Source organism: Macaca fascicularis, chromosome 14, assembly GCF_037993035.2.
Source record: "Macaca fascicularis isolate 582-1 chromosome 14, T2T-MFA8v1.1".
Taxonomy (NCBI): domain Eukaryota; kingdom Metazoa; phylum Chordata; class Mammalia; order Primates; family Cercopithecidae; genus Macaca; species Macaca fascicularis.
In genome coordinates, this window is record NC_088388.1 from 37,034,507 (window position 1) to 37,058,783 (window position 24,277).

Sequence of the window (24,277 nt, forward strand, 5' to 3'; positions counted from 1 at the left end):
ACTGACTTCTATTAGCAAAGGTTTATTTCTCATGTATACTACTAGAACAACACTGTGTGACAGGGTGGCTTTGATCATGGGAATCATCTTGAACTCAGGACTCAGGCTAACAGAGCAGGAATTATCTGGAACATCGTTGGTTCCAGGTGAAAAGCCATCTGCAGACACAAAGACAAAGTACATGCTATACACACCTCCACCTGGAAGTGACATGTGTCACTTCTGTTCACTTTTCATCAACTAAAATAACTCATGCCACTAAGTCTAAGTCCAACATAGTAGAAAAATATTGTCCTCCACAAGAAGAGCCAATTAATATTGATGAACAGTGATAGTCTACCTCAGTGGATAATCACTGCAGCATTGTTTATAGAAGTAAAGAGTTCAAGTTATCCCATGTGTCTACCAAGAAGGGGAACAAATGAGTAACATGTGATATACTCATCTGTTATTTCATATGGCCCATAGAAATAATGATACATTTTAATATATCAGCAAAAATATATCTAAGTTTAAATATAAGAAAGAAATCAGAATTAAATACATAACAATATAATTTTTGTGTTTAAAAAATTCATTCACAAGGTAAGATATATTTTTCAAAGACAAATATATAGTAGTTCCCCTTTATTCATGGTTTTATTCCGTGCAATCTCAGTTACCCACAGTCAACCAGGAACTGAAAATATTAAATGGAAAATTACAGAAATAGACAATAAGTTTTAAATTGTGTGCCACTCCGAGTAGCATGATGAAATATTGCATTGTCTCACTTGGACGTGAATCATCCCTTTGTCCAGCGTATCCACGTTGTATGGGCTACCCACTCATTGGTCATTGAGTAGTCATCTGGTTATTACAACAGAAAAACACTATATATATATATGGCTTGGTACTATCCATGGTTTCCAGCATCCACTGGAGACCTGGGAAGGTATCCACTTCAGATAACAGGGCATTACTGTATATCCAAATAAATATATGGAAGACTCTGTCTCAAAACAAAACAAAACAAAAAAACCATGCCTTCCAATGATTGATGGTAGTGTTCTATGTACTGAATATAATCAACTCAATTCTGTTCAACAGGTGTTTATTAACAAAAACTTCTAGGTCTCCGTTCAAGTGAAAATATACAATTTCAGAGAGATAGTTTAAGACATTTTAATATTTAATACCTCACACATATACCACATATGTACATCCTCCACAATAAATTACTAGATATGACCTTGGCTCTATCAGAATCTTAAGGAAATGAGACATTGAACAATATATGTTTTTTATAGGGGAGGGGAGTGTCATGAAAATGCCTGGCACAGGATGGGTGTTTAATAAGTAGTATTGGTTTTTGTACAAATAGTGTTTTGCTATGTATACATTACCTTATTTAATAATCATAATAAAGTAGATGATTTTAATTGCAATTTCATATATGAAGAAATGAATAGAGGGGGATGGTGAGTTGTTACAAGTGTGCACTGACAGTAAGAAGTCAAGTGATAATAGAAATTCTTAACTTGTGAATTCTTGTTTAGTTTTCATTTGCCTCTTAACACTCAGTCTGACACAAGTAAAAAGAATTCTTTGCATCTAAGGAGAATGTGGCTTGAGTCTGGTATCACAAGAGCCTCTAAATAGCCCTCAATCCTCTTTCTTATCAGCTCTTCCCACACTAATGTAGTTAGATGGGCATACAAACAACTTCCAGAACTTTTCCTTTCTACGCTCTGTGAAACATTGCCTGGAAATACAATTTATCCTGGTGCAACTTCGCACAGACACAGACAGTAAAGGCAACATGTATAAGCAGCTCACGTAGTTCAGATACTGCCACACCCTAACAGGGGAAAAAAGGTGTATACTGCAGACTGTTAAAAGTCATGCTACCAAACTTTTTTGATACATAAGAAGTTTTTTCTTAACAGAGAATAAATACTTTTAAGGCAATATTTATGACAGAATACTAAGCTAATTAGGCCACACAACATACTATAGGATGGCATATTATTTGCAAGGAACAAAAGACAAAAGATATATATTATCAAGCTGGGACCAAAGAAAGATTTGGTGTTTATTGGAGCATGAGAAAGCCTTGAATTGTAAATATGTAAGAGAGTAAGTTCAGGGCAGTAAACAAATTCTGCTCAGATAGCCACACTATGCTGAGGAGAAACCAAAAAACTGTAGGTTCAATTTAGTCCCTTGAAGTGTGTCACCCAAATCTCTAGTATTTAACCCAAAAAAGTTTTGAAACTACTCTTCTACATCAGAGGTTACAGAACTATAGACCATGGCTTGTCTTACAGGGTCTGAAAGCTGAGAAAGTACTTTATATTTTTAAAGAGTTGTAAGGAAGAAGATGGAGAAGGAAAAGAAAAAGTGACAGACAATAGGAGGCTCACAAGTGATAAAACATTTAGTACCTGACCCTCTACTGAAAAAGTATGCTGACCTCCATTCAAAATCAATGAAGAAGTTAGTTGGCATGCTCCTACACTGGCAAGGAAAAAATGAGACACACCCCCCCCCACAAGAAGACTAACACAGTTGTATAGTATCTCTTACCTAAAAAGCAGGACTCAAATACCTATAGCAAATTAATTAAAGTTTACTGCGGCACAGCTATACTCACTTGTTCACATGTTGTCTGTGGCTGCCTTTGAGCTGTAACAGCAGAGTTTAGTAGGCAAAAGTATTTACTATTTGTCCATTTAATATAAAGTTTTCTTGCTCTGCCATAAAGGACAAGTGGAAAACTTGCCACTCATTATGTGATGTCCCTTTTAGTACTGGCAGACTCTGACAGCTCAGAACTGAGGGACCTTTAAGCTTTTCCTAAAAGTTTTTTTGCCCATGATGGCTCTATTTCTTTTAATGGTTTTGTGCTTCTAACTACTCCTGTTCTGTGCTCCATTATGTTGCTCTATTCTTTGATACTAGAAATGCAATTAACTGTGAAGCCACAATCCTTGTTGACAGACATCAGACTTTTGTTAATCACATGATTGGTAAAATTCAATCAGACTTAGACAATGTCTACCTCAGGTAATAATCAATTAAGATTCTTTAGTTGAAATATTATGTGAATAAGACTTGCACTGAATAATTTCACTGTAGATAGACTGGTATGAGCATATTGAGAAAGGTACTATATATATATACACATATATATGTATTTCTCACCTACACACACATGTACATAAATACAATACAGTCATCTTTTCTACATGGATTTTGTTGAAGACAGTGTTATTTACATCACAATATTACATCACTGAATGTCTCCTTAAAGGGGTTTTTATGAAGACACTTGAGAAAAAATGTATTAGAATTTTGTACTTGGAATGCATTTATTGTGTGCACAGTGTATATATTGTAAGTGATTGTTCTAGGTATTTATTTATCACCTCAGCTCTAAATTCATCATTGCCTGTTCTGCAAAAGTGTATCTAGGCCTTTTAAATGTTTCCTTTGCTTGCCATTGTTACACTTTGTCAGTAGAAGGCATTGGAGGGGCATTGTGGGAAGAAGGGTTTTGCTTTCTAGTTCCTGGTTTGGGTTTTTGGTTCCTGGTAGGGCTGCCTTGACTATGTACTTCTCATCCATGTGAGCAGTTTTGTTTCCTGCAGGGGACCCCATCACTTAGATAGGAAAAGAAGTGGATTTCTCCAAAGATGCTGAGAGGAAAATAATTACCAAGGAATAAAGTAAGCCCTATTTTGTGGTATTGTTTCTCCCTGTAAGATATACTCTGGTTACAACAAATGAGCCAGCTGTCAAAGCAACACTTATTCCTTTACCTTTCTTGCTGTTGCCTCTTTGGGAAAGGACATGCCAAGCAACCTTTTAAGATCACCAAATTCAGCAGCAGTGTAGCTGTAAGTTCTGAGTCCTGTGTTTGAGAGAAGACATCAGGAGATTGGAGCAGCCCTGCATACTTCTACCTCTAAGCCATAAATTTAAAACCAAGCACCAACTCATAATCAAGAACAAGGATATACATCTCATCATGTTTAAATAGTAAAAATGGGAAATACTGTAAATGTTCAACACAATTAGTCAAATAAATCATGGTCTCTCCCCACCAGACACTGGCATACCATCACTAAGAATGAAATCACGGAGGAATATTGAAAGGCACGAAGAAATGATCTTTACCTATTATCAGATTAAAACAAAAGTTTTTATGAAGCAATAAATACAAATTTTATTTTTTAAACCTATTTATACCCACAGATATACACATGTGTACTAACACCATGCATATACACATAAATAGGAAATACGTGGAGGATTGTTTTCTCTGGTTTAGGAGTGATTTATAATCATTTGTGCTTTTCTGGAAAGGTTTTCAAACTCTGTATAGTAAACTTGAATTATTTCCATAATTAGAAAAATTCTCATCATTTTAAAGGCACAGAAATAATTGAATTCTGACAAAATTTCCAAATTCAGGGAAAAATCACAATCCCTGGTATAGCTATGGAATAAAAATGTTCCCTTGCTTTGCTTTCTTGGTATTCATTTCTTAAAATATACACCTTGATCAAGACTGGTTGCTGATCTCATCAACAAAAAGTGATCCACCAAAATCCAAGGGTTTAATCAATTAGTTTGAGTTAATCAGTAATTCAAATATGTAAGTCCCTGAAAGTACAGACATCATGGAGATGGTTTCATCCAACAAATGGATGGATATAGATTACATAGCTGATGCCAGTGATGATGGTAGGTAGTTAGACAGAGAAAGACATGCAATAATATAGTTGACATGGGCTATAAGAACAAAAACTTAATATTTTCTAAAAGAGCTTCATCTCCATGGAGGCAGTGCTGCATTTACCTAATGTGGTATTTTCATCTATGAAAGAAAGATAAGATAGCCATGGAAATGGGTAAATGAATGCTAATATACATAGACAGAATATAAAACCACTTAGATTGCTCTTGATGTAAATTGGTTTTGGGGGATTAAAAAGATATGCAGGATTCTCTGTGTCTATTGCTATTTGTTGTTTGATTATCTGTTTACCTGGAAACTAATATTATGCAATACTGAAAGGAAGCTAAGCATTTCAATTATTACTAAATTTTAATTTAATAACAATTAATTGTGAAATATTATTACTACTACCATTTTTCAAGTGTTCACAATATGTCAGGTATTTTAATAAGCATTTAATCAATACCATCTAACTTAGTGTACTCAACTTTACGGTGAGGTAGGCATTATTATTTTCAGAAGAGGAAACAGCATCAGAGAGATTCAGTGACTTGCTGAACGTCACATGGTAAGTATCTGAAGCAATATTCAAATAAATATATTCCTGATTCACAAATCTGTTCTCCTTTCACTGTCTTAAACTTCTGATTTTCACGTGGCTCAGTGGTTTGGGGTGGTCTTGAAGATACTAAACCTAGTTATGTGAGTTCCTTAAGTTCAAGGATATGAGGATGATTGGCAGAAATTAGAGTTATCAAGGATTTTATCCGCATTGGTCGAACAGATAAAAGCATGACACAAAGGAAAAGAGAGTATAGAAAATATAGTCAGACCCTCCTCTTGTTTTCTAGGTCCATGGGAGCTGGGATGGATGGTAGTTTTTGTCATCATTTTAGAGTATAGCAGTGATAGCATAGAATTATATAGTAATCAGTTGCTTTATAAAATCAGAAGTTTCTTGAAGAGATAGCTTCAGATAATCCTTTTCTGCTTAAAGCAGAGTAAACACCACAGTTGAATGAAAAGCACAAATGCAGTTAGAAACCAGCAATTTTAGTTGTGAATTTGCCATTTAGTATGTAAAACAGGGAAATAAATAAACAGCTAAAAAAACTAGAATTATAGGACTAGTTCTATAAGTTGCTTAAACCCCCTTAGACTTAATATTCCTTCCCTGTCAAGAAGCAGTACAGATTATTTATTTTATCTACATTACAGAGTTTTTAAGAGAGACATAGTAAGTTTTGAAACATTGTAGACTGTATTAAACAATTTTTGTTAGAAATAATTTCTTCAGTTGAGGCCAATTTTTTAAATAACTTTTGAGTTTTTCTTTCATTATTACAAAAATAATATATATTCATGGTCCAAACTATGAAAGTTACAGAAAAAAAAATTCTAAATCTCTTATTTAGTGGCATTCTAGAGCTGCACTGTAGTCGTTCATTCTGAAAGTCAATTGTGCGCATGTCTTTAGAATGATATGTTCAGTGATGTTATGTTGGTAGCTTTAAAAAAACCATGATGATATCATTTACACGATGGAAATTGGTAGATATTACCAAGCAGGGCTTTCTTTTTTGGAAACGGTCGTTATACATTTGTCAGTACACCGCTGCCCACAATTCTACAGCTTTGCCAATTTGGTAATTTAAATCAGATTGCTATCCTTTAAGTAAGTCAAAAATTGAAGGAGATTTAAAATAAGCAGATAGTCTGCATTCAGCCTTTAATGTGTCATTCTCCAAATGAGAAGATAGAGTCTGAATAAATGAGAAAACATGCTTTATAAGCCTTTACTGCAGAGACCTGCATTGTTTTATGTCTTTTGCATTATTTGGGCATGTAATAGTTTATACAACCCTTGTAGTTTTCTCTCTCTCTCTCTCTCTTTTTAAGAATTTAACCACCAAATGCCAACAGTCATAGATCTTTAGAGGCTTTGCCTGTGCTTATGTTGTTTCATTAATGTCTCCTTCTTAATGAGAGCATTTCTAATCTCTACATAGATGGCCAAGAAGTAGAGTTATTGGCCTTCCCCTTAGACATTTGAGTTCCTCTTCAACTTCCTAATTATGTATAGTTCCAAGACACTACTTTGGTAGTAAAATAGGACCAGGAGTACCCACCCAGCTTGCCTTTTATCCTCTTATTTTATGGAACTATTTTCTGCTTTCACGACGCTTGAACATCAGAAGCTAATTTTTTATGGATTTCAGAAGTTCAATGAGGACTTTTGAAACATAAGACTTATTTTCTCCATACTTACCCATGTTCAGTCAATATACACAAACATTTTAAATGACATTTTGTCCACCAGAGGGCACTCATATTGTTCCAAGTATAGAGCTAAGGATTATGGCAATTTGAGGAGTTGGAGAAATGGAAAACCCCCCAGGACTCATCAAGTCTTCACTAAATGCCGAACAGAGCAATACAAATCAATTTTTTATTTCACTTTATTTCCACTCCTCCCATATTCGTACACCACCCCCCCCACCCCCTGCTATATACACCAAAAGAATCTGGACAAGTATATTTCTCAATTCACAAAAGAAGTGGGGGGAAAAGGGAGAGAACAGGGTGAATTTCTGCATTCCACATTTTCAAGTACCAGCTTTGCAAAAGGGCATATTTTTCTTTAAAAAGTGGGTGTATGGAGAGTGTGGAAGAATAACAAGAAATTGATTTTCATAAAGTTACCTCCTTTGTGCTTTAAAATGATACATCTCAAGTTGTTTTCCAGTATGAAGCTGATGAACTGCATGCTTCAGATGACACAGCTTCTGCCCTTCTCTGGGAACTTGACACTTCTTAAGCACTAGAAAATCCAGAGGCTGCCACAAGGCTGCGGTCTAGTGTGTTGACAGCCTCAGCCACAAGTTATTCTGACTTCTCACAAAAGCAAAATAAACTTGTGATTTCTGAGACATGTTGTGTACCTCATTAGTGGTTTCAACTAAGTGCTGTTTATTGATCTTAAAGTCTTTCTCTTCTCAATGTAAGCAGATTTCCACCTATGTCTTCATCCTTGCTGAACATTTTAGGATTATGAACCCGCTCCATTCATGGACACTAGTAATTGCTAAATTTAAGCCATTGCACCTGAGGTAAGGATTCTACCTCATTCCAGTTATACTACTCTTTCATGTCAAACATTTGCCTCATGACATTTTGTTTCCTACAGGGCATTTTTGTTCATACATTTCAAAATTAGACAGATTAAAAGATGCATTACAATATTTCTGCTTCAGAATGGCTCACCAATTAAAAGTCTTAGCATTTAAGAGTGCTCAGTTAAGCCAACATAGAATGATCTGAAATCTAGCTTTCAATATTTAGTACCTATGTAACACAAACAAACATACCACAAGTACTATACTAATGGAAGGAAAAAAATAAGGTTTTTGTCCATTTGGAAAATCGTGGCAAAGTAATTACCAAAGAATGACTAATAAATATTCATAAACCTGATCTTTACAACATGGCCCAAAGTGCCAGGTACTGTAAAGTTTTGAAAAAATTGGACCGTTGGCACTGCAAAGACCAAAAGCAAAATTGACCTCCCTTCCCCAATTCACATCTGGGTTCAGTTTGTTCTCAGTAAGAAGAGCCTAACCAATCATGCTGACTTAGTCTCGGTTCAGATGGGAAAGCAGCAATGTTATATGAAAGGAGTAGGAAGAGGTGACTATTCCTTTAAGTCCTCCCCTGAGGGAGAAATGCTGTTTTATTATGTTTGGACAGTCCTTACATAATTGCTTAGTATTAGGGAATCGGCTGGTTTGTTGCTGAGTGGTGCCTATTGGGCTTAGATAGTCCCTTTTTGAAGTATGCAGTTTACTGGTCAGAAGCCTTCAAAAATAAAAATAAAGTACATTATTACAACGGCTTTGTACTGGGTAAGATTAAGCTGAAAAGAAATAACTTTCTTTCCAAAACATGAGATAAAATGCAGAAAGAATTTCATAATTCAGGTTTAACATGGGAAATATAGTTGATATAAAAGTTATTATAAAATATAGGCAGAGAATGGGAAATAGGTACAAAATTAAGAAAAATGTAAAATAATCATGATATACACTGAGTCTTTTTTTCATGAATTTTTCCCGTGGATGCCACAGTTCACAATTACTTTGAAAGTCAGAATTTTTGTGGGTATATTATCTTCAAGTTTGAAAAGGTTTATTCCAGACAAGGAATTATGAAATAATGCCAGACCTGGAATTATCATAAGACTAAGTGCCACTTCACTGATGAGATGAAAATGCTAAGAAGGTCTCTATTAAATAACAGTAATGTTAGTAAGAAAATAGTAGCATATTTCATATCTGTTGCCTTGTTTTTAATCCCCTCAGTCCTAGTTAGCACCTACTTCTTTTGTCAGATCTTTGTTCAATTATCACTTCCTTGGGGAGGCCTTCAAATACCTCCTTGATTAAGTCAAATCCCTCTATAATATGCTTTCAAAGCACCATGCCTCTTTCCTCTAGGAGATAGCAAAGTTGCAATTTTCCATTTATTTTTATAGTTATTTTATAAATATCTGTGCTCTCACTGTATTAATGCTCCACAAGGATACTGACTGTGGCTGGTTTTGATGTCCATGGAATCACCAGCATCTAGTATAGTGCCTAGCATGCAGGGGGTACTCAATGCCTATTTATTTATTAAATTATAAATGAATGGTCAAGTGAGGCAATGATAAAATTAATGTCATATTACAAAGTAGCTAACAAACTCAGAAAAGCCAGTTAGCTAACCCAAGATAACAAAGTCATTTAGTAACAGGGCTGGGTGGGACTCAACTCTGTGCTACTTTCTTTACCCAATGTGTCTTATAAGAAAAACTATGAGTCAAAGCATAATGCTTCAAATGAACACAACAAAAGGTAGAGTAACTAACTAAATTTGTTTTCCAACTAAGGTAGTAAAATAAATTGAGTGTTCTTTGCTATTTGCACAAACCATCAGCAATATTCTGGGTGAAGAGCTATTTGCAAAGCTGAATTAAACATCATTCAACCAACTGAAAATGTCTCCTCAGAAAATAGGTATGTATTTTTTGAAAGAGCTCAGAAAAGGATAGTATTTTATTTTGTTAAAAAAAAAAATCTGCATCTGCTTAAACATTTCCATTCAAAAATAAGTATATCCGTTAAACAAAAACAAGGGTGTTGGTTTTCTTTGCTCATCTTTAAACAATGATGTAAACATTCACACATTTAATTTTCATCACTGATAATTAGAGTTTATTACAGAGGAGAAAATCATGAGTGAGAAAAGAGAATTAAGTTGCATAAAGTCTGTGTCAGGGCTTGCATTAGTCTGCTTGGACTGTTGTCACCAATACCACAGACTGAGTGGCTTAAATAACATTTATTTTATCACTGTTCTGGATGTTAGACCCCAAGATCAAGATATCAGCAGGCTTTGTTTCTTCTGAACCTCTCCCCTTGGCTACAAAAGGTTGTTGTCTCCACGTATCTTCATGTAATTCTTCTTTTTTCTAGACCTGGGTCAAAGACAAAGAGAGAATCTTGAGAAGAGCAAAAGAAAAGCGACTCATGTAACAGGGACTCTCGATAATGCTAACAGCTGATTCCTCATCAGAAGCTATGAAGGCCAAAAGCAGTGGGATGACATATTCAAACTGCTAAAAGAAAAATTAAAATAATCATAAAGAAATGCTATGAGCAATTGTATGTCAACAAATTAGGTTACCTGGATGAAACGAACAAATTTCTAGAAAGACACAAGCTACCCAAATTCTCTCTGTAACCTTTAAGACCTGTATGTTCTTGTCCTTACTTAATGTCCTTATCTCTCATTAGGCTCCCTTCAATTTACTGTATCTCAAATATATTTGCTCTCATTCAGTTCCTAACTTCAAGAACTACACAATGTTTTACTTCTTTACCATGGTGATTATTCCATTTTTAAGGACTCAGCTTAAATGCAATTTCCACAAAGACACTTTCTTAAAACCTTCACACTAAGTAACTACTCATTAAGGCAATACTAATGCTCTAACGAAGAAAATGTCTTTGACAATACCTTTCCCTCAAATACCTGTTGGGCTCCTTGGTAGGCTTTTAATCTAGTTACTAATCAGTTCCATGTTCTAGTGAGTATGTCCAAGGTTATTTCCTAGATAAAATTCTCAAGCCCAATTTAGGTATTTGCTTTCCATCTTCCAAGGCAATCTCTTTCACATTAATAGATGATATCTTGAGACCAGTGAAATCATAGACTTGGGTAGGAAGGCCACATACCTTTAATCTGTACTTCCAGAGCTCTGTCTAAATGAGTCACTGTTACTCAAAACCTCTTTAGATTTTATCTATTATGGTTCACGGTTGAAGTGGGACTGTTAAAAGAATCAAACATTTTCAGTATTCTCTTATTGTCTGGCAACTATCCAATTATTTCTGGATTTAGCTTTATTTTCCCAGTAACATCTTGGTAAAAGGTGGAAATGAAAACCGGTTTATGATTATTCTGAGTTTTTCCAATTGTATCCCCCAGAATATAATTTATCAATCCCAACACTATTGACATGTTAGATCAGATAATTAAGCATTTTAGGCATCTATCCTGTGCATTGTGGGATATTTGTCAGCATCCTTGGCCTCTACCCACTCTGTGCTTATAGCACCACCCCACCTTAGCCATGACAAACAAAAATATCTCCAGACATTGTCATATGTGTCCTGGTATACAAAATCACCCATCAATTAATAACTGAAACCACAGGCTGAATAGGTCCATTTTCTGCCTTCAAGTTATCATAGCCAATAACTTTACCAAATATTTGGTCAAATTAATAGAATGGGCCTTCATTTATCCAACTTTTAAGAGTTTTATGGCTGCCTAACTTATTACCGATAGGTCAATGTCACCTATTTGAAATGTTTGTTATATGTAGATAGTACCTCATTTCAAGTTTATGTTGCATCGTAACTTCAGAATTAGTTTCTATATTAATTATTGCAATTCTAGCTTCATAATGAGCAAATATCAGCATCACTGTGGCTAAAGCCAATATAAAGTTATTTTACACATGTAATAGTCCAATGCCAGTGTTTGGTAGGTGACTTCTGTGTGGTGTTTCAGAGAGCCAATCTGCTTCCAATATGTGGTTCTGCCATTTTTAACACATAGGTTCAAAGGTCATCATGTTCATATGTTTCAAGTCAAAGCAAAAAGAACACAGAATATTGTATAAGGGAGAATTTTATAGGCTAGACTGTGTAATGGCATATATTATTTTTGCTCACATTTTATTGATTATAATTCAATTATATTGTCGTATCCAACTAAAAATGTGTCTGCATTTGGGATGGAAAATACAGATTACTTACGTGCCCAAGAGCACAAGGGAATAGGTTTGATGATAGCTCTCAGTGCCTGCTATTTTAACTAGTTATATCCTCTCATTGTACCATACCCTTTTTTTAAACGTCACTTATTAGAATTATAATAAAGTAATTATTTAAACAACTATTGGTCTATTGTCCATCTTGCCTCTAAATCAGTATACTCCATAAAGGCAAGAACCGCATCCATTGTATTTAATGTTGTATCCTTAGCAAAGTTGCTAGTTTTCTGAACCTTGCAAAGTTCTTGGCATTTAGTACTTTTTCAATAAAAATGTATTAAATAAATAAATAAAATAATGTAAAAGTGGATGAATAAACAAATGATGATTTGGTCCTTGACATAGACCTAGCCTAGCAAGTTATCCTTTGCCAGAGACATATCTAGCTTTCCTCCTGACCTCATGGTTTCATGTTTACTCTGCTTAATTCAAGTAGTGGCAACTGGTTCTGTCCTTGTAACCCATGGTGAAGAAGTGAGATGGTCATGTAGTCTCCAGAGCCCAGCTTTTCCTAACTGTGTTGGTTCCTGAGGCTCCTTCTGCTTCTTGTGATGGTGAATTTTATGTGTCAACTTGATTGGGCCATAGTGTCCAGATATGTGGCACCCAGATACATTATTCTGGGATTTTTCTGTGAGGGTGTTTTTGGATGAGACTAATATTTAAATCGGTGGACTTCGAATAATGTAAGTTACCCTCTATGATGCTGGTGTGCTTCCTCTAATCAGCTGAAGGCCTGGATAGAACAAAAGACTAACCTCCCCCCAGCAAGAGGAAATGCTGCAGGAGACAACCTTTGGACTTGAACTGTAGAATCAGCTCTTCTTCGGGTCTCCAGCCTGCTAGGCCATTTTGCAGATTTTGCACTTGCCAGTCTCCATAATTATGTCAACCAATTCCTTCAAATAAATCTTTCTATGTACTGTATACATACATCCTATTGGTTCAGTTTTTCTGGAGTATCCTAATACACTGCTTATATACATTATCAATTTTAGACTTCACTCTAAATAGAAGTATTGACCTTATAGTTGGCATGAATACCTATTTTCAAACAGTCTTCACAGAGTTGCATTCATGACCAAGATCAAAAGAAGTCTTTAAATCTGTAGGAATTAAATTACATTTACATATTACCATACTTATTTATTTCACTTGGTTTTAAGCCTTACAAAGGCAAATACTGTATTATATCTTTTTCTGCATCCCTAGCATCTAGCCCATAGTAGATTTTAAAATTGTGTATTGAATGAAATAAATGAATAAATTTTAATACTTATATGCAGGACTTCATCCCAAACCATTCCTGTCATCTAGCACAAAGCAAGGGAAGTCCTGGTACAATCCTCAAATCATCACCTTTATCCACTTTCCCATGTTATTAATGACATTCTATATATTGTGGCTGCAGAGAAGTCTTTCACTGTGTCCTCCCAGGGACAAACTCAGCCAGTCACACACATAGGGTGTGGGTTTATTTTCCTATAGCAATGCTGTGAAGAGCCAAATAGTAAAGCACAGTTTGCCCACATAGGATGGCCTGAGTTTAAGTTCTAGCTCTACCACTTATTAATCATGCAAGCTTCCTCAGCTGTAATGTGGGGAAAATAATAATACCTACATCATGATGTTGTAGTATGGATGAAATAAAATTATGAATATAAAACATCTACTAAAATGCCTGGCCATAGCAAGAATACAACACACATTAACTATGAATAGTGATTATTGTGTCCTAAAGAGGTCCCAAGGTCAAAGTCAAAACAACACTCTAAACTGACTTTAATCAAAGGTAAGTTAAGAATAAATACTGCACTGTAATGGCATGTCAGAAGAAGAGGTGAAGGAGGCTGAGGAATGAACAATTAGAAACCGAGTAAAATAGGCAAATAGAGGATGGTCTAAAAGAGATCCAGAAATAGAGCATTATTGTCCTGATATTTCTATCTAGGGAGCCCTTATTTGAGCAAACCAGTCTATCTAAAAAGACCACAGTTAGACAGATTGTCACAGTGCTCTAATCACTTCTAACAGGTCATTGGGAGGGCTGGGCCCAGGGCCTAATATCCCCCAGATTCTCCTGTTCATATTAAGGCACAGAGCTTTCCTATTGTGTGTGCTCAGTTTCTGACCAAATTTTTAATGATACAGCATTCATTTCACTGCCTCATTACTACACACCTGTATTAGTCAGGGTCCCAACAGAAAACAGACGGCACACTCAAATTGGAAAAATTAAGGCAAGTTTAGTAAAAGGATTCTTGCTAGAGTTGTGGACAGTATATAAGGAAACTACAAGAACAGTGCATTACCCCCAAGGTGAGTAACAGATGATCACCTCCAGGTCTGAAGAGGCAAGAAAGGGAGTCAGTGGAGAACCTGGAGAGACAGCAAGAGTGGGGCAAATAAGGATACCGAAGAGCTATGGCCTATACTTGAGAGAAACTCCCAGAGTAGGACATGGAAGGAACCAGGATAGTAATACACTGACCCTACTCTGCTTTCTCCTACCAGTCTTCTAGCAATGCCTTAAGCAAACCCAACCAGAAGCAGAAAATGAGGGAGCCCAAGGTCAGCTCTGGAGTTTATAGCAGGGAGGGGAAAAATAGAAAGTGAATCTGGTGAGGCCACAAACATCAAATATCCAGCACATGGCCCTACCTTCCTAAATGTCTGGCACTGCCCCAGAAGGAATAACTTCATATGATTTCTTCAAGATAAAGCCAACAGTCTGTCTTCTCTAATAGCCTCATCTACCTCTCAAACTTACACACTCAACTCTTCCATCAGGGAGAAATCCTTTTGCAGCTGGTATAGTGCTCTTTTGGCTTTTCTTTTCCCAATTACCTTGTTTATTCATAGAAATAATGCACTAGAGGGCCCATCCCTTCGGGCCTTTGAATAAGCTCTAACATGTCAGAACTGGCTGGACTTGTCCATGCCTGGAGCTCTATGACACAATAAAACCCAGTAAGATATACTTGGCACTAAATAGGGGCTGATTAGAATGGAATCCTCCATTGATGACGCAGGACCTCAGGTTGTAATTCTGAATGTCAAAAGTCATTATACAAAACTGTATAAAGTACAATACTGGATTTTTTAAAGGAGTTGATTATTTGCATCCTGGAACATGCATCACTGCATATTCCATGTTAACAGTTCCTGAAGTTAAAAAAAAAAAAAAAAAAACCCGAAGTTTGATAGTTTTGTAAACCAGCCTTGAAATTCTTAGTTCTTAAAACTGGCCACGACCCAAAATGGAAATAGAGAACAAAGAAAATAAACTGTTTTCATAAGTCAGAATCCAGCAGCATCAGAAATCTTGAAAGAGGTTGGAAAACATTTTCAGACTGGTTTTACAACTCCTGTTAGCCTAGTTAATTGATATCACCACCCAAATTTACTTTAACTGGGCTTTGAAAACTTTTGAAATTCATCTTCCTAAATGAATACAGTTCTAAACTCTGTGAAGAATGGTGTATTTTCCTGCCCGCTATTAAACTACCCTGAAATTTTATAGCATGCTAGAAATTCTAGTCAAATCTGAAGAATCACCTTGAAGCCATTAATTACCAGATAATCCTGAAACCAAAGAAAAGACTCATATTTATAGATGAATAAAAGAACTCCCAGGGTGGCCTAACCATAAGTTATTTTCTTGGGACCTTCTTGAAGGTAATATCTCTTGGGTGGCAAGGCTGGCACCAGACAAAGTGATGAAGCTGTTTTCATTGCATGGGCTCCAGACGCCTTTGTTGTTTCTATCAGGCTCCCAGGGCAGCCTCGCCCAGGTCTTCTTGATTACCCAGTTCCCTTCTAGTTTAAACATTCCTAGCCCTCTGACTCTTTCTTTTTTTTCTTCTTCTTCTTTTTTTTTAAGATGAAGTCTCACTCTGTTGCCGAGGCTGGAGTGCAGTGGCCTGATCATGGCTCACTGCAGCCTCGACCTCCCCAGGCTCAGGTGATCCTCCCACCTCAGCCTCCTGAGTAGCTGGGAATACAGGTATGCACCACTACTCCAGGCTCACTTTTCTTATTTGTGGAGATGAGGTCTCACCATGTTGCCCAGGCTGGTCATTAATTCCTGGGCTCAAGCAATCCACCCACCTCAGCTTCCCAAAGTGCTAGGATTACAGGCATGACCTACAGCATTGGGCCAGGAAGACTTCTTTATGTGACTGAGTAAAAAAGTTTAAATACTTCCTATCTTCCTTCCCCAATGATATGCTAAAAACTGGTGCTTTAACTACAGTGTGTAGTTTTAAGGAGAATCAGCCATGTTGGAAAACACCTGGACAAACAATCAGGGGGCTTGGGTTCTTGCTCCTCCCCTACCACTAAAAGCTAATGTGACCTTGACAGTGTCACTTTACTTCTTTGGCCTTAGATTCCTCTTCTATAAGAAGGTAGTTGAATTTTGTTAGTGATGTCCATGCTGTTTTTTTAGCCTTTCTGCAAAATAGAATATTACATGGGAGCTCAATATGTGAAGCAGAAAAAAAGTAGAGCTGCTCTAGTTTGAAGATGATTTCTACAAACCCTGTGCACTTGACCATCACACTTCCCAATATGTCTTAAGTTTACTCTCCTTTCACAGTAAGACCTTTGATTCATGCATGTGGCTCATGATCTCTGAGGTTCTTCTTTCTTTCTTTCTTTTTTTTTTTTTTTTTTGAGACGGAGTCTTGCTCTGTTGCCCAGGCTGGAGTACAGTGGTGTGATCTCAGCTCACTGCAAACTCCACCTCCCAGGTTCACGCCATTCTCCGGCCTCAGCCTCCTGAGTAGCTGGGACTACAGGCACCCGCCACCATGCCTGGCTAATTTTTTGTATTTTTAGTAGAGACGGGGTTTCACCATGTTAGCCAGGATGGTCTCAATCTCCTGACCTGCTGATCTGCCCACCTCGGCCTCCCAAAGTGCTGGAATTACAGGTGTCAGCCACGGCTCCCAGCCTCTTGAGATTCTTCTTTAAGAAGCAGAACTCTGGATCCCACTCCAAAATCTGCTAAATCAGCCTGTCTAGAGGTAGGGCTCGGGAATGTGCATTTAAACAAGCATCTCAGGTGAATTTCATCTACACAAAAGTTTCAGCACAGCAAAGCAATTTGAAAAAGGACTGGATCAAATATTTCTGATGTCCATCTCTACTCTAAAATTCAACAGTGGTTTTCAGTATTTAAGACTTAGAAAAATCCTTTAAGATCTGATAAAAGCAATGACTCTCCTCCCTGAGAAATATGCAAACAAACAAATATGCATACACATACATTCACAGATACATATATGAAATGTTCCTAGAATTTTAGCAAGCTTATGTACTCAGTTATATATCCCTCTGATGTACATCCATGGACACCCTATAGCCTCATAGTTAAAACCCTTCCAATATTCATGACTTAATAGCGATATTTCAGAGTGAGTGTAGTGATTCACAGGAGCCGTTCTGGGGGGCTTCTGACATTGCACTAAGCCAAAGGTTGCCTCTAAATTAGGACTTCTAACTCAATTTTCAAATTGTTCAAAATAATTGGTATGTCCTTTTTGTTTGTTTTTCTTAACTACCAGGATAGTGTTACCCTGAATTTTCCTTAAATACTTACTTCACCACAGGTATGAGGATGACATGGCTAACCCCTAGGCAAACAGCTGACACTTTCTGAAGACCCTCACTGTAAGGGCTGTTCAGTTCCCAAACTGTTTCAATTATCAAATTATGCTTATAGACATTCCTGCCCATGGAACAAGAGGGTCATGTCTTCCAACAGGAATGATGCAGCCACCTCACTGCTGGAAATCTAGACATTCTTTTCAGAGGACCCAGGAGTGAGCTTGGAGCTGGTTTTCAATCTGCCAAACAATAAAACTGTGTGGTGGCGCCAGGCACTCCTATTAAGGGCTGCTCCATAAATATTCATGGACCATGATAACAACCAGGATATTCCTTCCCAAGTCTGTCTTTCTCAAAGTGACCCAGACGTGTCATGTGGAGGGGGGTCTCTAGCATCCAACAGAGATGAGGTCCTGTACTGCCTAGAAAATTTCTTTACGCTTTTATTTTTAAAAACCTTTCTTCTGCAATCAGAGTGATTTTGGCTTTCATTTGCTATCGGCCTGCCAGCAGTAGCCCCTCTCCAAGTCAGCTCCCTACCTACTTCCTTCCAGTCGATAGGGAACCACTTAACGACATGAACATTAACTAATTTGAAGTTTGCTTTTCATCCCAGCACTAATAGGAGAGGAGGAATGTGTTTCTGTTTGCAAGTTTTCCATGTGGGTTAAGTAAAGATTGTTTGCTCAAGTTTGAAGCTTGGAAGAAAAAGGAAAAACAAGGACCATGCCTCATCTTGTCCTTTGAAGGTAGGCAGAAGAGCCATTGTTCCCCGTGCCGCTGAAACTTGTGGGCTGAGAAACCACTGGAGTCTCCTCTCTGAGGTTTCTGAAAAATTCCCCACACATATCATTGTCAGTAACCGTGGCGGGCTGTTTTGTTTCGCCTTTCATTCCTTATTTATTGCCAAAGCAAATGGCAATGACAGTTGAGAATGGAAAGAGTGGCAAGGATTGAAATATAGAAATAAGGCATTGATATAAACAAGAGAAGTTGCTACAAAGGGAAAGGAGTCCCTTCTCAGAGAGCTCAAAATGCGTTTCAGCATCCAGCAAGGCTGGACAGAAAGCAGTTATTTTTAAAGGTAAACAGGTAAGAAGTGAAGCAGTGAGTCATCCAGAGCTCCAGGGTGGATGTCCACCCCTCTCACAATGAAAGGATTGCCTCTTAGTTCTTTATAGGTAAAACAGGGCCCAGAACAATGGAAAGAAATATGTTTGAAAATAACAATTAGGACATATCATATTGAAGCCAAAGCTAGATGGATTAAAAAATAAATAAATAAAAAAGAACCTACCTTTCAAAATCTCAAGGAAAGGAAAAAAAAAAAAAACACCCTTGGAGTGATTCCCTCTCCTTAGCTGTTCAACGGCCAAGCTAAGGATGCCACAATTGATCCGGGGTTTGTTGGAGATTCTGATTTCAAGCGTGGCTTCTTTGTTTCATGGCATATGCAGCATTTTTCATGCTTCTCCTTACATTGTGGTTTTCACAACAACTCAGCAGAACATTCTATTCTGAATGCCCTGAGTCTGTCCCATTTGCAAAGAAAGGGCAACAGAGAGATGAAGTGTTTCAATGTTCCCATCACTGAAAGGATACAATCTGAGGTCTTCAACATGGTCTAACTGGATCTCTGTCATCTGACCCTTGTTTATTGTTCCAGCTTCAAGTTCTAATATTTTGCCCCTTGAACTTTATGATCCAACAATTTCAGAAACATTAATTTCCTCCAAATCACTGCACTGCTTTAGATGTCTATGGGCATTCCGATGACATTCTATCTCCCTGGGCAACCCTCCCTTGGTGCCTTCTCTTCTCTCTGCCTAATCCTTAGCTATCAAGGCATAACTCAGGTGTCATCACATCTAGGAAGTTATTCTTAACACCCTAAACCAGTCCCTCACATGGGATTAAGCACCTGGGCATGACATTCACAGGAGAATTACCATATTTATTTAAACTATTTCTGTGTTTATCTCCTCCACTAAATCATATGTTCCTCGAGGGCATCTTATTTTCTCAGTATCCCCACTGCCAAACAAAAGGTAGGCACTTAATTGAATTTAATGAAATAAAGAGTAGTATAGAGTAGAGGGAAAAGCACTGAATTTAAATTACAAAGGCCTGATAGGCAAGTTTATCTTGACTCCTCAGCTCACCAGCTGAGGCTAGTTTTATTGCTGACAACTTCAATCTTCCTTCATTGCCAGCACAGTTCTTTGGTGAGCTTCATGGCATCGCCCATGTAACCTGGATCTCCATGCCCACTGATCTCCAATTCTGACAGTCTCTGCCCCAAGTCTTATAAGCAGAACAAAATCATTCTCCAATTCCCCCCAACACCCACCTGGTAATAGCCAATAGCTAATATCTAGGGCAGCACTGAATCAAGAACCAGACTCCTTTCCCCAACCAGCCCATCATTCACTCCACAATCCTTCTAGATGACTATCTTGAATTTGAATTTTCTGTAACAAGCATGAAATAAATCTATATATGTGGTTTCACTTATTGGATTGAGTCTTATTCACCTCTCTTTGTAATAACCCAACATGTTCAAAACATAGGGTACACTTGATGAACATGAACTAATTAAGTATAACTTCTGTGGTTCCTTTTGGGCTTACGATTAGATGTTTTGTGACAGAAACAGATAGTTGTCTATCAAGATGTATGTCTCACCCTTTCTGATGCTGAGATATTTCTGAGAAGAGGCTTAGCTAGAGACTGACTTAGAGACTTTCCAGCACTCCTTGCATCTATAGTGGCTATGTGTTTTTATCAACAAAATGGAAATAGAGGAAATATGTGTCTTGCCTGATCCAAGGCTTTAAAGAAGTGGTTGTAACTTCTTCATGCACTTCAATTCCTGCTGGTTCAATGTAGATGAAAAATGGGCCCTATAGCAAGCATTAACCAACTTTTTCTGGGTAATAAATTCTTTATGCTTTATTGCCATATGATCTCTGTCATAACTGCTCAACAATGCCTTTATAGTGCAAAGTAGGCATGGCAATACATAAACAAGAATTTGGAACTGTGTTTTTAAAAATTTTTATTTACAAAAAAAGAGATGAAGGGCCATATGTAGCCCATAGGCTGTAAGTTACCAACTCCTGCCTTAGAGGATAGCAGACCATGAGATAGAAGGCTGAATTCTTGAATCCCTCATGGAGAAAAATCAACAACACAGATCAGGATTGCCTGTCTTGGCTTGTTACATGAATATAATAGGAAAATTCTATTTTATTAGGCCATTGGAATTTTGGTGCTTATTTATTAAATAAGTTAGCTTTGCCTTTACTAATACATGATGCTAGTACAAGGTTTATAACTTGAGGATTAAATATGTAGAGTTAAAAGAGCCACCAAGATAAGCTTAAAGCAGAGCCACATGATTTGGTTCTCCTACTTACCAGTTCCCTGACCTATGCTGGCTCCTAGAATCATTTATTCTTTCTCATGTTTTTCCTCCTTTGCTACTTTCCTGTACCCTCTTTCATAGCTTATTAGGCAGTCAATTAAAAAGTGGTAAAACATGATATATTTTATTCCATAGGCCTGTGTTAAAACTGTACTAGCCATACTTAATGTACATAGATATCATTATATCTTTAAATTTAGATGTAAGATGTCACAGATAACCTGGTAAAGAAAAATAGCCACTATTTGCTCTTCACAAATGCATTGCTATCCTCTATGGCCAAAGCTGTGTGGATATCTATGGGCATAGTAAAAGTTCTAGCCCCTTCTTTTGCATTAATGTCCATTAGATGTTCTTAAAGCAATGCAGCTTGAACCCAATGTGCCTCAGAGTGTAGTAAAATTCTCATTTAACTTCTAGTTACAAAGCTATCTCAGCCTAGGCATCAAACATGTGTCCAAATTTTGGTGGTGGCAAGGTGGATGGGGCTGGGATATAGAAGGTGGTCAACACTTCAAAAAGGAACAAGTTTAAGGGACAGGTACATTCTGATCTCATAAGCATTCCTGTCCTCTGACAACTAAAGGATTGTTAGTGCGGGGGACAGATTTCTTAGCATGCTTTTAGTTGCAAGTAATAGCAATTCAAAACTCATATCAACTGATTTAAACCACAAAGGGAATTATCTTATTTGTGTGAAAAAAGCTAGTATGGAATTTAGAAATAGTTCGTTCAGGACTCTGGCTCCATTTCCTTGTCATTCTCTTTTCTCTATCCTCCTATATATGACATCTATATCTTCAAGTGACTTCCCTTGTGGCTGCAGCAGTCTCAGATCTTATAAACACATACCATATCATTCAAGGTAAGAGAGGGGTCCTATCCTTTCTCCAATCATGGATAAAATAATCCCAGGTTCTGACTTGACTAACTTGGTTGGGTGGATGGCATTTGTTGATTGGCTTAGTATGGTTTCTGCCCATCCCTGACACAATTACTGTGCCAAAGGGGATGAATGAATGCTGACTGGCTTTTGCTACTTAAGGCCCACCCAATCTGCACGCTAACCGTGTAATGGGGGAAGGGTGGAATGGCTCTGGGAAGATAATTACAATGTCTACCACACTAAGCGAAGGTCAACGCATCATGTGCCTTCCCTCGAGTTTCTTTAAGATCCTCATACAGGTAGATTTCATACTACTCTATTCTACCAACTCACCAGAGTCCCGGCTTTGCTGCTTTGTAAGAAATCAACCCCATTTTGCTGCTGAGGGAACTGATAATCAGGGAGTTAAATCAGTTTCCTAAGACATTGCAGCTGGTAAGTGGTACAGCAAAGGCATAACCACAGCTCCACCAGACTCAGTCTCATTTTCTTATGCCCCACCCTGTGTCTCCCACCTAAAAAATAAGCTGAAGTTAGAGGATGGCCTGCACATTAGGAGATGTCCCAGTCATATGCAAGCCCTAGCTGAACAGTGGGCTCTGTTCTGCTCTCTGACATGCAATGTTTACTGCGAGTATAGAACTTACAGTTTGAGTCTGGAAGAAAATGCATAGTGAGTTATCGTAATCATCATTTCAGTGTCTAAGTACAGTTGACCTTTGAAAAACATGAGTTTGAACTATGCAAGTCCACTTACATGCAAATTTTCTTCTTCCTCTGCCACCCCTGAGAAAGCAGGACCAATTCCCCCTCTTTGTCTTCCTCCTCAGCCTACTCAACATGAAGACAAGAACAAAGACCTATGATGATCCACTCCTACTTAATACATAGTTAACATATTTTCTCTTCCTTATGATTCTCTTAATAACATATTCTTTTATCTAACTTACATTATTGTAAAAATACAGTACATGTAATACATGTAACATACAAAATACATGTTAATAAACTATGTTATCAGTAAGATTTCAGGTCAACACCGGGCTATTAGTAGTTAAGTTTTGGGGAGTCAAAATTTAAACATGGAGTTTTCTACTATGCTGGGGGTCAGCACCCCCAACACTGTGTTGGTCAAGGGTCAGCTACACCATCTTTGCATTGAATAGAGAATGTGTGTATATGAGTATGTGCATGTGTGTATAGTTTATTTCCCAGTATTTTTAAAATATTAACAACAGGTGGCCTTTCTGGGTTCTCTTTAATTGTAAAAAAAACCTTCAGAAGTCTATGATACATCACTAGCCTCCCTTCAGAAGCCCTCCAGTGTGTCTTATAAAATCATCCCAGGGTTGTAACATGCACCGACCCCAGCCTGTCCAACTTGTCATTTCCGAATTAGTGTCCAGACAGACCCACACTTAACACAGGCTTAGTACTTGAGGAAGGCTGAGATTATGCACCCTGAAACCTTCTCCAGCTTTTAACTGCATCATCTGCAATGATCTGGGTAGTAGTATGATGTGTTTAGAGTATGTGAGTACAGATTAAGGCTAAGCATAAGATGTGAGAGAGAGATAATCCCAAATTGGCTACTCAGTTTGCATACTTAACATGATTTTGGGCAGGTCATCAACCTCTCTAAACCTCTTACCTGTAAAACTGGAATAATAACAATAATAATAACATACACTTCATGTGGTAATCATAAACATAATGTCTGACACATAGCATTCAAAATTGTTCACTGATACTATTATTATAAATATTAATGCTTATTACTCATGATTATTTATCAGAATTGGCATTTTACTCAAATGACCAAATTCACTCCATTTTCTTACTGCTGGACATTAGCTAGATATAATTTCCTTCTGCTTAATATACTGCCTTTGGGAATCTAATCTTTAATTTAAATAAAGTTCTATTTTCCTCTTTCATATTGAAGGAAAATAAACAAACAGATGCAAAACATATTTTTTAATATCTTGGCTATTTACTTTCTGATTTATAGTATCTAGTACTGTGCTTAAAGTTTTTATTCCATTTCTTTTTTTGTTAGCTAAAGTAGCAGATCTTCTTATAATTTCCTTCAGCAATTTCTTTTGATACTTATCAAGTCCAAGCAACTAAGACACAGGCCCTGTAAGGAAAATGTCATCTCTATATAGTCAATAGACCCAGGTTTCAATGGGCTTAACCTGAGCTCTGGCCTGCACAGCACTTCAGTGTTACATCCCAAGGGTC

The 24,277-nt window shown here is 37.3% G+C and overlaps 1 protein-coding gene across 4 annotated transcripts in view; it reads right to left on the reverse strand.

Moving 5' to 3' along the window:
• Positions 1-9,955: 9,955 nt before the first annotated feature.
• METTL15 (methyltransferase 15, mitochondrial 12S rRNA N4-cytidine) overlaps positions 9,956-24,277 on the reverse strand; it is a 434,852-nt gene continuing 420,530 nt past the window's right edge. For all 4 annotated transcript variants that reach the window (XM_074012586.1, XM_074012585.1, XM_074012584.1 and 1 more), the window contains one exon: positions 9,956-10,241. In XM_074012586.1, the coding sequence (XP_073868687.1) occupies positions 10,216-10,241 (26 nt within the window). In that variant the 3' untranslated portion in view covers positions 9,956-10,215. The remainder of the gene's footprint in view (positions 10,242-24,277) is intronic.